Source organism: Leuciscus leuciscus (genome assembly GCF_965113295.1).
Source record: "Leuciscus leuciscus genome assembly, chromosome: 20".
NCBI classification, from domain to species: Eukaryota; Metazoa; Chordata; class Actinopteri; order Cypriniformes; family Leuciscidae; genus Leuciscus; species Leuciscus leuciscus.
The window spans coordinates 21217204-21231699 of record NC_138744.1 but is presented as its reverse complement, the minus strand read 5'-3'; the positions used below and the strand labels follow the sequence as shown (position 1 = coordinate 21231699).

Below are 14496 nucleotides of genomic sequence, written 5' to 3'. Positions count from 1 at the left end.
ATTGTTCTGCCTGGTTGATAACGCGACGCCGCATGACATATTACAGCAGTACGTAATATGCAAGTTACCATGTAGTGATCAGTGACTTCATCACTTTGTGGAATGATATCTATATCGGTTGGATCGGTTCCGTGTGATATAATTAAATCGAGTGTATGATTAAGACGATGAGTTGGTCCGGTGACGTTTTGCTTGACCCCAAATGAATTTAATAAATCTGTAAACGCAGCTCCTAACGCATCATTTGGATTATCTACGTGTATGTTAAAATCTCCAACAATTAATGCTTTATCGACATTGACTAATAGGTCTGAGAGAAAATCTGCAAACTCTTTTAGGAAATCAGCGTAAGGCCCTGGCGGTCTATATACGGTAGCCAAGGCTAGAGATAATAGGGATGTTTTTCTAACATCTAAGAGCGTAACATTTAGTACAAGTACTTCAAATGAAATAAACTTATAACCCGTTTTCTGAGTAACATTTAGAATATCTTTATAAATGGTTGCAACACCTCCGCCACGGCCAATCAGACGGGGCTCATGCTTATAACAGTATCCAGGAGGAGTAGACTCATTAATACCGAAATAATCATTTGGTTTAAGCCAGGTTTCAGTAAGGCAAAGTACATCGAAGCTATTATCTGTGACTATTTCATTTACAATAACTGCCTTAGGTGTGAGTGATCTAATGTTTAGAAGACCTAGCTTTAGAAATAGTTTTTGTTTACTAATAGCAACATTTTCTGTTTTAATAACAATTAGATTTTTCCTAGATCCTGCATTAGATTTATTATTTGATCTCACTAAACGAGGAATAGACACGGTTTCTATGCAATGTTCTACACTAGTATTTATATCAGTTGAATTGGTGCAGCAGAGACTATGATTTGGACTTTTGGTTACTAGTCAAAGGGTATTTAACATTTTGGAGATGTTATCTGACAGAAGATCCGCTCCGAATCTGCTTGGGTGTAAGCCATCAGCACGGAAAAGCCTAGGACGCTCCCAAAACAGATTCCAATTATTTACAAAGAGCAGTTTCTGCTCATTGCACCATGACATTAACCATTCATTTAGCGCAAATAATCTGCTGAACTTTTCATGCCCTAGTCGGTACGTGGGAAGCGGTCCTGACACAATGATCGTTGTTTCAGGCGATGTGCTGCGTACCGTATCGATTAGATTCCTGAAGTCTTTCTTCAGAATCTCCGTCTGGCGCAGCCTGATGTCGTTCACTCCCGCGTGCAGGACCACAGTTCCGACGCGCTCGTCACCGTTCAGGATCTCGGGAACGCGAGCAGCGATTTCAGAAACACGAGCACCAGGGAAGCAGTGACTTTGCACCTTACTTGTACCTAACGTAGCGTGTACGTGCCGAACGATGGAATCGCCGATGATCACAGCATCGCGTTCTGTTTCGCGTAGAGGGGAGAAGCGGTTTTGTGTCGATAACTCGAAAACCGGGAGGGTCGGAGAAAGTCTTGGTCTAAACCTGACTCGCGTCTTCCGCTGCGGAACCACCCAGGCTTCGTGGTGGCGTGTTGGAGCCGGAGTGAACGAGACCATGGCTGATTGCGACCGATGCTGAGGAACGCACGGAGTAGACGCGGTCGGAGTCAGCGGGTTAGTAACGTTAAACACTGATTTGTGTGCGTCGGCGCGTGATGTTTCAAGAGCCAAACACCGGTCTCTCAGCTCGGCCTGTCTCAATAAAAGGTTGTGGATCTGTTTCTCAACAGCTTCCAGCTCAGACTGCAGTGCGTGAAGCTCAAATGTGTCCTCACCTGCACCAAGCGGTAGACTACTTACATCTGATATATTCGCCATTTTAACAGATGGACAGTGAGTTAGCAACGAAGCTACCAGTGATGCTATCAATATTAATACTAATTTATATTATAAGTTTGTTTGTAAATGAGTGTGGAGAAGACGCGTTCAGCCGTGATCCACGGACGTAACCTTTAAGAGTATGCAGCGTTGGATCACTAATAGGCTTGAGACGCGTCTGCTCAACAGTCCGCGTTGTAACTATGAGGTTTTTTAGTGGTAGGGGTGTAGAGTAGAAAAAAAAGTGTTTGTTTATAAGTGAGTGTGGAGAAGACGCGTTCAGCCGTGATCCACGGACGTAACCTTTAAGAGTATGCAGCGTTGGATCACTAATAGGCTTGAGACGCGTCTGCTCAACAGTCCGCGTTGTAACAATGAGGTTTGAGCAGTAGTGCTTCTCAGTGAGGAAAAGTAGAAAATGTTCGTTGTAAGCGGGTTTAAAGAGAAAAATAATGTCAAATCGATAGAGCTCCAAAAACAACAACGCATTCAGACGCAACGCATGATAATGACAGGACAAGACATTATTCACCGTGTTTGTTGAGTGTTTCTTATTCACCTGAGCTTTTATGAACTCAAAGGCGCGAGAGAAAATAAATAAATAAAAATAGCTGAGCGCAAGGGTGGCGCGTTAACAGGCTAGCGAATTACTAGCGTGTTATGCGTCAGGGTTGGGTAAGCTGTATTTAGTAACGTTAGTAATATAAACAACTAGAAATTGTAGTAAATGATGGTTCAAAACAAGGAAATACGAGGCTAAGACGGAGCTTACAGCTCCGAAGCAAACACACTCACAGCAGGCAGCGAGAAAAATCAAGAATTATAAATCAAATCGATAGAGCTCCAAAAACAACAACGCATTCAGACGCGACGCATGATAATAACAGGACAAGACATTACTCACCGTGTTTGTTGAGTGATTCTTACTCACCTGAGCTTTTATGAACTCAAAGGCGCGAGCGCGCGAGAGACAAATAAATAAATAAAAATAGCTGAGCGCACGGGTGGCGCGTTAGCAGGCTAGCGAATTACTACCGTGTTGTGCTAGTAGCAACGGAAGCCAGCGATGTTGGGCAAGCCGTATTTAGTAGTAGTATAAACAACTAGAAATTGTAGTAAATTCTGGTTCAAAACAAGGAAATACGAGGCTAAGACGGAGCTTACAGCACCGAAGCAAAAACACTCACGGCAGACAGGAGCAATCGAGTGAGAGTTGCTCCAATACCCTTTTTTGTCTTGGAACTTTGTTCAAAATTCATGTATAACTTTGATGAAAGGTTTTGATCCACTTCAAATGTTGACTAGTGTAGAATACTGTTCAAAAGTTTAGGGTCAGTTAGATTTTTTATTTTTTATTATAGTCTCTTAATTTTATCAAAATACCAAAAATATATTATATATGATCATAACAACAAAAAGCATAAAATAGTAATATTGTGAAATAGTGTTACAATTTGAAATAACTGATTAATTTTAATATGTTAAATACAATTACTTTATTCCTGTGATGGCAAAGCTGAATTTTCAGCATCATTACTGCAGTGTTCAGTGTCACATGATCCTTCAAAAATCATTCTATACACTGATTTGGTGCTCTTATTATTATTGTTATCAATGTTGAAAACAGTTGTGCTGCTTTTTTTTTCAAGGTACTTTGTCTAATAGAAATTCAAAAGAGCAGTATTTATTTGAAATTGATTTTTTTGTTAATTATATTATAAATGTTTCTACTGTCACATTAGATCAATCTAATCTGTCCTTGCAGAATACAAATATTAATATCTTGAAAAAAATCTTACTGACCCCAAAATGTATATGTTGTATGGTCAATTAAGAACAGAACTCTGCTTCCTGTATTAACCAGTTCTTATATAAGGTAATTGTGAATAATTAAGAGATTATCTTATTCTAAATGTAAACTTCATATAATCACATCAGGTTGAGGATCTGACCGTCAAGCTGAACTCACAGGAAGTAGAGCTGACGATGAAGAACCAGGCCGCTGAGGCTCTCATGGCCAGGATTGGCCTGCAGACAGAAAAAGTGAGCCAGAAGAGAACAGATGCTGACCTTGAGGAGCAAAGGGTAGAGAAACCAAAGCCTTACAGCTAGAGGATCTGAGATGTGTCTTTACTGAATATCAAGATGGTGCTTTAATATTTCCACATTACTTATGAGAGTGTGTATTCCTCTGCAGGTTGCTGCCATGCAAGCAGAGGTGTCACGAAGACTGAGGGAATGTGAATGTGATTTGGCTAAAGCTGAGCCTGCTTTAGAGGCGGCTACAACTGCACTCCAAACACTCAACAAGGTAATATTTAAAAATGTAAAAAACTATTTACAATATATGTGCAAATGTAAAGTTTATACACTAAAAAAAATTTATTCAGAAAGGGCATATTTAATTGATCAAAAGTGACAATTAAAACCTTTATAATCTTACAAAAATTTCAATTTCAAATAAATGCTGTTCTTTTGAACTTTTCTATTCATCAAAGAATCCTTAAAAAAAAAATCATGATTTCCACAAATATTAAGCAGCACATATTAGAATGATTCAGTGACACTGAAGACTGGAGTAATGATGCTGAATATTCAGCTTTGCCATCACAGCAATAAATTACTTTTTAGAAAAGATTTAAATAGAAAACTGTTATTTTAAGCATAATCGTTTTTAATGGTATTGTGTGTTTGTGTGTTTGAATATGGGCCTGTTTACACCTGGTCACTTCATGCGTTTTTACTGATCAGATAGCTGTCTGATTTATCAAAACGATTCCATTTACACCTGGTCACATAAATGTGTCTTCACAAAATGGATATAAATCCGATCTTCAATTCCCACGCTATATCCAGTTCATGTCACCGAAAGCAACAGATATGATCTGCATTTTATTGATCATCAGCTAATTTAAAAATCAAAGACCGCAATTGGAGAGAGCGGCAACAGCACTGGTAAGATCATTTCGTTTATTTACTTTAAATGAAGTCAATTCATGTCAAGTCACCTTAATTTACATAGTGCTTTTAACAATATAGATTGTTTCAAAGCCGCTTTACAGTGATAATAGGAAATTAAAGTAACAGAGATTGTTTGGCTTTACAGCATCAATAAAGTTATTGTCCAGCTAAAGTTAGTTTTGATTGATTCACTTCCGTTGCAAAGATCATTAGTTATTAACTTAGGGGCCGCTAAGACGACACCGTTCTAACAGAAAACCCTTAACGCTCTCCCGCTCATTTGCACAAAACAGTGCCTGGCTCAAAAACGCAAACCTGTGAAACCGCTGACGGCGTGCACATGCGTATTACGTGTATAGTCTATAGGTATGCACGTTTGAATATATGTGTGTGCAGGCGTGTAGTCTTTCTTTACAAATTGACCTCAACAAATTACTTGTCTGGCCTTAAAAATGTATAATACAGAATTATTTATCGCTTCCACGTAGCCATGTGAACCGCAACTATTTTGACAACGTTTTATCTGTAGAGAGGTAAAGGGAAGGGAAGGAGGCCTTCACAGGGGAGAGACTAGTTGAGACTTCAGGACTGCGTTGTTGTCGTGTCCAGGCGCAGGTCCTTCATCAGATCTGGATACGGCCTGGATCCGGCGGACTGCGGTAAACCTCGGGATAAACAGAGAGACTAATATTAGCGAAGACGCCATTCTTCTTATGATGTAACGAGTACATCAGGATTTATGGGAAGTGTTCCCGGTTCCGGCTGACCTAAACTATGCCAGCCTAACATTGAATTGTAGAAGTTTATAATGTGTTGTGTGTATGCCAGGTCAAAGAGATGTGTTTATAGTCTAGATTTGAACTGACAGAGTGTGTCTGCTTACAGGACAATGTTAGGAAGATTGTTCCAAAGTTTTGGAGCTAAATAGAAAAAGGTTCTACCGCCCGCAATCGATTTTGATATTCTAGGTATTATCAACTGGCCGGAATTTTGAGATAGCAGTAGACGTGATGGACTATAATGCGTTAAGAGCTTGCTCAAGTACTGGGGAGCTAAACCATTTAATGCTTTGTAAGTAATCAGCAATATTTAAAAATGTATACAATATTTAATAGGGAGCCAGTGCAGTGTTCACAGAACTGGGCTAATATGGTCATACTTCCTGGTTCTGGTAAGAACTCTCGCTGCTGCGAAGATGATTGTGTGTTAAACGTCTGCGACTTACTTTCACTTTGATTTGCATAGTTTGCACGTTGGCAACAACCAGATGCATTTACACTTGTCCAGTTTGGTCTGGAATGCGGCCCAGACCTCCTCCTGTTGTGGTTTGAGCGATCAGATTTAAATCCGTCTCGAATGCGTTTCGGAGGGCATTTACACCTGGTCTTTTCACGATCGGATAGCTATCCGATCACAGAAAACGCATGAAGTGGCCAGGTGTTAGCAGGTGTAACAGCCCCTATATGTGCGATGCACCCGTATTTTCATAAATATACAATGGTGTTAAGTTGGCAGACAATTTTAAAATAGGCATATATCTAAAAGTAAGTAGTGCCATTTCAATATATTAATATTTCTGTTTTTCATTTTACATTTTTATTAAGTATTGAGTTTTGGTCTGAGAACTGGTAAATTTAGCAGTAGTGACTGATAAAAAGGACAAAATGAAATTGTGCATTACATTTTTGTTAACTACATTCTAGTAATCATTTCTGGGTCATTTTGAAATGGAAATGTTGTTATTTTAAAAAGTAATTTCAGGTGAATTTGTGGGAAATGTTGTGTCCCGTGCCTCATACATCACAGCATCCACCGGTTCAAATATTTGTCTCCTGAATTTGATGGTTTAAAAGGGCAGTTCAGTTTTTCTTCCTCCTTTGTGTCTTTTAGGTTAATCTGACAGAGTTAAAGACGTTCCCGAATCCTCCGGAGGGTGTGATTAACGTCGCCGCGGCTGTGATGGTGCTGCTGGCTCCACGCGGGAGAATCCCAAAAGACCGCGGATGGAAGGCCGCCAGAGTCTTCATGGGCAAGGTGAAGGCATTGCTCTGTATGACAATAACACACCCAGTGCTGTCTGATTCATGCAAGTGTAATCCACAACCAGCCCTTGACCCGCAGACCCCGCTAACCTGGTACAGTGTCATGAATACACCATGTTATGAAAGCACTTCTGTGGAAGAGAATATTAAATACATGTCACATGAGATAGAAATGGAAATATTAGGGAAAGGTTGATTTATGAGGTCAGCATGAAGGGGAGGAGATGGCTTTTGAAAGTGTGTTGTGTGATACATCAGATGGATAAAGAACTAGGATGCATATTCAGAGGTTGCAGGTTGAGTCCTAAGTAGGAAAGACCCAGGAATGAAAAAAGGTCATAACTGTGCTTTATTACTACTGTGCCCTTCAGTGTAAACATTTTACCCCAGATTGTTTCATGTCCAGTGTTTGTGCATTTACTCTTCTTTAAGATGCTTTGAAATAAATGTCTGTGCAATTTAATCTGTACTTGATATGTTGTGTTGACCTAATTTCTCTAAATTATTATCTGAATTAGTTTAGAATTTTTGTATCTGTAATGTTACAATTACACAGCAAAAGTTCAGTGACATTTTTATTTGTGCATGGTAGAAAGCAAATACCGATACTAACAGTATGACATACAATAAATATGGAAAATTGAACTACATGATTGAGGGAGCAGACTACACAGTGAACTCTGAGAAAACGCTACGCTTGAGCAAACAGTTTGTGAATAGGCCACTACAAATGATGGCCGTGAAAGAGACTGTAAACGCATTGAATAGGATATTTTTAGTTGGTGAATAGCATAGGCTACTATTACACAGTAGCGATAACGTTAAGCGCACCAGAGTAAAATATAATATTCAGAATTAAACAGTGTAGCTGACTTACAGATTCAGTTAACATCCACAAATGAATAAGCGCGACGATTCAGGGAGTGAATAAGCGCGACGATTCTACACAGTGAACTCAGAGAAAACGCTACTTAAGCTCAGCTGCTTTCTTCGACCCTCTCTGTCTCTGCTCCTGCGCTGTGCTCACTCAATGTGCAGTGTGAGAGGGGGAGGGGCCAGCTGTGCTCACTCAGTGTGCAGTGTGAGAGGGGGAGGGGCCAGCTGTGCTCACTCAGTGTCCGTGTGAGAGGGGGAGTGGCCTCTGGTCCTGCGCTGTGAGAGGGGGAGTGGCCTCTGGTCCTGCGCTGTGCTCACTCAGTGTCAGTGTGAGAGGGGGAGTGGCCAGCGGCTAGAACTGCTATCTTTTGCATTTCTTATCCAAACAACGTCAAACATGGCACTGCACTTACTCGTGCCCGTAGTAAGACACCTGTCAAGTTTGAAATCCATCGGACTAACGGTTCGAGAGATATGCGAATAACAGACATACAGACCGACACACAGACAGACAGAGATACGTTTCTGTAATTTATAGATAGATAATAAGAAATGTTTCTTGAGCACCAAATCATCATATTAGACTGATTTCAGAAGGAAAAATATTTTTTATATATAATGAAATATAATAATGATATAATCACTCTCTTCATCTGTAGGTGGATGACTTTCTGCAGGCACTACTTTCTTATGATAAAGAGCACATCCCTCAGTCCTGTCTGAGCGTAGTGAAGCAGGAATACCTGAGAAACCCAGAGTTCCACCCCGATCACGTCCGGACCAAGTCCTACGCAGCTGCAGGCCTCTGTGCGTGGGCCATCAACATAGTGCGCTACTACGAGGTGAGGAAGTGTGACACGTACAGGACTAAAAACACATGAAATTAAATATGTATATTAATGCAGTTTCATGAATTTAAATTCGATACATTTTATTCTATTCATTTTAACATAGTTTAAATGATCTGATTGGTTAAATCTTTTTTTTTTTGAAAAATAAGCTAACTTATACAATCAATAAATCTGCTGTAACTTTCATTAAGCCAAAATAGTTTTTAGCTTTAAAATAACAAACAAATTATAATTTTTGTTTATAGTTGAAATATATAGATATTAATTCAATTTGAGGAATTTAAATTCAGTAAATAATTTATTTAGCTTTAATAACATTTTAAATAAAATGCATAAAGAAAAGTCTAACTTCTAAATGTAATAAAGAAATCATAAATATAATTTTAAAATCCTTGGGAAATAATTTGAAAATATTGAGCTGTAACTTTATTTAACTCAAAGTGGTTTTTAGCTTCAAAATTACAAACAATCATTTATTTCAAGAAGTCAGTTTTTGTTTGTGCACATGTAAGGAAAGAGTGTTTGGTTTTAAGGTTTATTGTGAGGTTGCACCAAAGCGTCTGGCTCTGGCACAAGCCAATACTGAACTGGAAGCTGCTACTGCAAAACTGCTCAATGTTAGAAAGAAACTGGAAGTAAGTGAAAATGTTCTCTATTTTATACAGTAAAATCCAAGCACCATAACCAGTCAATAATACTTAATATAGATATAAAGTATTAGTATCTCATAGTAGCTTTGTGCTGACAGGATCTGGACAGGCATCTGCAAAGCCTAACAGCTCAGTTTGAGAAGGCGGCGACTGAGAAACTGTGCTGCCAGGAGGAAGTGACACGCACCAGCCAGACCATTGAGCTGGCCAATCGGCTGGTGGGAGGCCTGCAGGTACTGGCCGGCTGTGAGAGGAGAGGGTCTGGGGTTATAGGAGAGTGCACAGGCAGACCTAATCTCAACATGAGTTTGGCTTCACTCAAAGGGGAGGAGGCCATGGCTTAAATGTTTGGCCAGACGCTGAGATTGAGCGCTCGGAAGGAAGGGGTGCACCACGGCAAATGCACCATTGATCTGGGCAAGGGGCTAGATGGCTGAAGGCCAGTTCGGGACAGTGAAACAAGAAGGGCACATATTCATCTGCTGTCTATTTTCCTGAATGGGGAGATCAGGATAATTGGTTTATGAGGGATGAACTGGATTTGTGTGTACATACTCGACTTTTAAATGGTTTTCTCTTTTCTCACTCCCGGTAGCTTTGATCATATATATATATCCACGTGAGATTATCTAAAATCTTTAGCACTGGTAATGCAAAAAATAATAGCATAATGTTTCTTTTAGCGCTTTTATTTAAAATGTTCGACTTTCTTATTCAGAGAAATGAATAGGGCTACAATGGGACAGCTTGGCTTTTAAAAATATCAAGACAAATGATTTGTCTTTATGCCATTGACCTGGAAGCAATAGTGTTTAGACTAATAAATCAGCCCGTCTATATGTAATCATTAACTTACCTCAAAGCCTTAACAGCTGTTGGAAATTAAAAACGCTTCACCCAGGACTGAGTGATATTCCAAGCAATCCATAATGCATTAGGCTAAAATTATAGTGATTTTTAACTGTCTGGGAATTTATTATGCGACATGTTCTAGAAGCTCGGCCCCTGCAAAGGGAATGTCAGATAAGATTTATCATTGCAGGAGCATCTCTGCGATATTATTGAAGTCTTAAATGAGTACTAAATTGATGCTGAGTGAACATGTAACTAAACTTTCAAAGCCAGTTTAGGTGAATTGTGACTGTATACATTATCGCTCATGTTCTGTCTGTGTTTGATCAATTGCCATTGGGTTGAGAGTGAGGTTTTTATCTGGGTCTGAAGGCTAGATTTGAGGTTGAAACACGCCTTTAAGTGTTTCTTCTCCTTTGTCTCAATCAATTTGTCTTGATATTACTAGGCTCACTGTATTTGCAAATATATACTTCGCTGTTCAAAAGTTTGGGGTCGGTTAGATTTTTTGCTCACCAAGGCTGCATATTTAATTAAAAAACACTGTGAAATATTATTACAATAATAAAAAAAAACGTTCTATTTCAGTATGTTTTAAATGAGTAATGTCCGTGATGGCAAAACAGTAAATGTAATTATTATTATATATTTTTTCAACTTTTTTTTAGGGTTTCATGGGTAGAAATGTCAAATTAAAAACATTTATTTTAAATAGAAAAAATAACATTTTACAAATTGTATTATTTAAATGTCATTTAACAATTTTAAATGTTCAATTTTTTTGTCACTTTTGATCATTTTAATTCATCATTGTAGAGTTGAAGTACTTGACATACTGACCCAAACTTTTGGATAGTAAATGTAAATATTTGTATGTTCATTGAGGAAAATGTGTTTCCCAATTTTCATAACCTAAGTCTCATTTCTGCAATACAAAGAAAAACACACTTATGATGTCTGTTGTAATTCCGCTTATAATTCCATTGGATTAGATACAAAACACCAAACCAAGTGGCTTCTGCAAATAAATGAGGCTTAACCTTTCCTGAGCCATTTTGCGGTTTCTTTTAACTGGTCTTAAGGGGATGTGCATCTTGAAATTATTTATTTTTGCAAGAATTTGCTAAAAAAAAATATTTTGTTACATAATGTATGTGGCTTACGTTTCAAAACAATTTTGCACCCACTGTATGGGTGCAATGTATGTGTGTATATATATATATACATATATGTGTATGTAGAATGTAATTCTGTGATTGAGATTCACCCAGTTATTCTCTCACTTCAGGCAGAGAACGTGCGTTGGTCGGAGGGACAGCTGGAACTGGAGTCTCAGCTGAAGACCGTGTGTGGGGATGTGCTTGTGGCAGCTGCTTTTGTCTCTTATGCTGCATACTTCACACAGCCATACCGTCACCAGCTCCTTCACGGCGTATTGATTCCTTTCCTCCGAGAACTCCAAGTATTTATTTTTTGTTAGTCACATAATGTGATTAAATAACAAGACTTGGAATAGTTTATTTGCTAATATTATGGCTTATTTGCCAACTCCTGAGCTGCACTCCAATGGAGCGTTGAATTGAATAGCATCACTAACTGTCTTCCTCTCCTCACACCTCGTGATCCAGACCCCTATCCCGCTGACAGACGGTCTGGACCCTGTACTTACTCTGACTGACCAGGCCACCGTGGCAGGCTGGCAGAACCAGGGTCTGCCAGCTGATCGGCTGTCCGTTGAAAATGCAGCCATCCTGATGTCCAGCCAGCGCTGGCCTCTGATGGTGGATCCTCAGCAGCAGGCCAGCAAGTGGATCCGAAACCTGTTTGGGCCCAAACTGAGGGTGCTGCAGTATGGCCAGAAAGGGTAAAGTCATTTTAGTTTGGTCAAATAATATAAAGAAACATAAAAGGCTACTAGTCTTGAGGCTGATTTGTCTTGTCCTGGACTTCACTGTTAATGTTATCATATAGGTATCTGGATGTTATTGAGCAGGCTTTAGCCTGTGGTGAGGTGGTCCTTATTGAAAACATCAAGGAGAGAATGGACCCTCTCCTGGAGCCACTGCTAGGAAGACAAACCTTAAAGAAAGGAAGGCAAGTTTAACTCTGTCATTTTTTTTCATTATACCAGTGATTCTCTCATCGAGTGTATTGCAGAAGAAATTGCTTAGAAAAATACTTTTTGGCATAGATATTTAGGGATTTTATACTGAGCTCTGAAGAGCCCCAATTTTGTTCTGTGCAGTATGAAAACTAGAATGGAAGATGAATTGGGGTTGTGTGATTTGAATAGAGGTGGAGGCAGCGGTATTGATTCTGCACTCACAGAAGCTGATAAATGTGCATTTGTTTGCTCTTTTTCTTTATGTGTGTTGAATACGGATCAGTTTTAGGCAGCTAGTGTTGTGTTTTAACTCTGGGAGAACAACATTATATTATATTATATTATAATCAAAAATATTTAACAGGAAAGACAATTAAACATGGGGTCCTATCTAGTTTTTTTTTTGCACTACAAAGGCAAAACACAGTAACTATGACAAAAATAGTTTACAATTTATTTTGATTAATTTCGATTAATTTAGTTTCAATTTGCGTACTCAGTTTTCTCTGAATCTGAAAAAACGAAATACGTATGTCATTTAATTACTGAGTTGAGTTGAGTTTTGTTTTGTTTTGTTTTGCACTACAAAAGTAAAACACAGTAACTGTGCCAAAACTGGAACTGAGCAAAGTTGAGCTAAACCTGTCTGTCAAAGCAGAGATCATAGTCTAAAAGATGTACAGTTTCTCAATGTAACATTTTTTTTTTTAATGAATCTCTACGTATTTGGGTTACTATGACGTGTACCGTAAATGAACTATAGAAGAGACTGTTAATTTCATTAACATTTATATCCTTCAACAGAGCAATTTAAAATAATCAGTGTGATTTTCAGGTATTTCTAGGAATGTGTAAATAGATGCAACACCTCATCTGTTTTTCTTGTTTTTCAGTGTTTTTGTTTTTCCCTTATTTATCACGTCTTTCTAGTCTTTTGTCCTTGTAGCATTGTTCTACGGAGACACCTACAGTCCCACTCCTTTGACCCATAACTGTGGCCCGATGTTTAATTTGATTACAAGTTTATTCCAGCGCCTGACCCACACACCAGTCCATTCCCGTGATTAATCCGGCCCGGGCACGGCAGCCATGATGGATCTGGTGCAGCTTCTCGGATGAAGTTCATTAATAATTGGAATGTTGCAGAGTGTGAAGTAATGAATACTAATTATTCCTTTCATGTCTGACGGAGGAGCATGAGCCAATCCATCAGCTGGGACTTTAATTTGGTGAAGTAATGGTTCTATCAATAGTACATTAATTCCATCTTTTGAAGACATAAAGCCAGAGCGGACCCGGGCCTTGGCGGAACCTTTGGCATGAGAGTTGTTGCCGCTGGCTGACAGGCACAGGGTAATTAGGGAAAAATTAAAAGCCGCCACGTTTGGCCAGCCAGACCTGATTTAATTGAAATGCAGATTGGGATAAATATTGGCTGTTGGGAATATCATCTTCCAGTTTTATTTAACGCCTTTGCCTGTGGTGGCTATTGGGAGCATTTGTCATTCTTTTCTGTTTGCTTCAATTAGGCAGTTGGTGAAACTGGTGTCTAGTGTGGGTGGAAAGCGCTTACTGACTCTTGCGTAGATGTCGAGCTTTTTTCATAGAGCGCTGTTTAGTATGATTTAGTGTAGGCGTGTCCTGAATGCATAACACAATGTAGTGTTTCCACAGGTACATCAGAATGGGTGATAAGGAGTGCGAGTATAACAGCGGATTCCGTCTCCTTCTACACACTAAGGAAGCCAACCCTCACTTCCCCCCAGAGCTGCAGGCCCAGACCACTCTTATAAACTTCACAGTGACCCGCACTGGCCTGGAGGAACAGCTCTTGGGGCAGGTGGTCACGCATGAAAGACCTGAGCTGGAGATGATGAAGGTCAGTCACAGAAGTCACTTATAATGACTTCACGATATATAAAGCGCTAAATAAACTACATTTACTTTGCCCAAAGGCAATAACAGGATTTACAAGGCAGATTAGTGTTAATGTTTTTGGTAGTGGTTAAAGGGTTATTTCACCCAAAAATGAAATTCTGTCATTAATTACTCACCTTCATGTTGTTCCAAACTCCCAAGACTTTCGTTCATCTTCGGAACACAAATGAAGATCTTTTAATGAAATCTGAACGATTTCTGTCCCTTCATTTGAGCTTCCGCAATAACCAATGAGGTTCATTCTGGTGTTACGCGGACACGTTTGAGCTTCCGCAATAACCAATGAGGTTCATTCTGGTGTTACGCAGCACGTTTGAGCTTACGCAATAACCAGTGAGATTCATTCTCGTGTTACGCGGCACGTTTGAGCTTCCACAATAACCAATGAGGTTCATT

The 14496-nt window shown here is 39.3% G+C and overlaps 1 protein-coding gene across 1 annotated transcript in view; it reads left to right on the top strand.

Annotated features, from left to right (window-relative positions):
- LOC309483878 (dynein axonemal heavy chain 11) overlaps window positions 1-14496 on the top strand; it is an 80836-nt gene that overhangs the window by 45008 nt on the left and 21332 nt on the right. Inside the window, exons 57-66 of the mRNA XM_082149947.1 lie at window positions 3765-3911; window positions 4024-4137; window positions 6678-6821; window positions 8365-8547; window positions 9090-9191; window positions 9305-9439; window positions 11347-11520; window positions 11687-11922; window positions 12030-12152; window positions 13837-14041. Of these exons, the coding sequence (XP_082006073.1) occupies window positions 3765-3911; window positions 4024-4137; window positions 6678-6821; window positions 8365-8547; window positions 9090-9191; window positions 9305-9439; window positions 11347-11520; window positions 11687-11922; window positions 12030-12152; window positions 13837-14041 (1563 nt within the window). The remainder of the gene's footprint in view (window positions 1-3764; window positions 3912-4023; window positions 4138-6677; window positions 6822-8364; window positions 8548-9089; window positions 9192-9304; window positions 9440-11346; window positions 11521-11686; window positions 11923-12029; window positions 12153-13836; window positions 14042-14496) is intronic.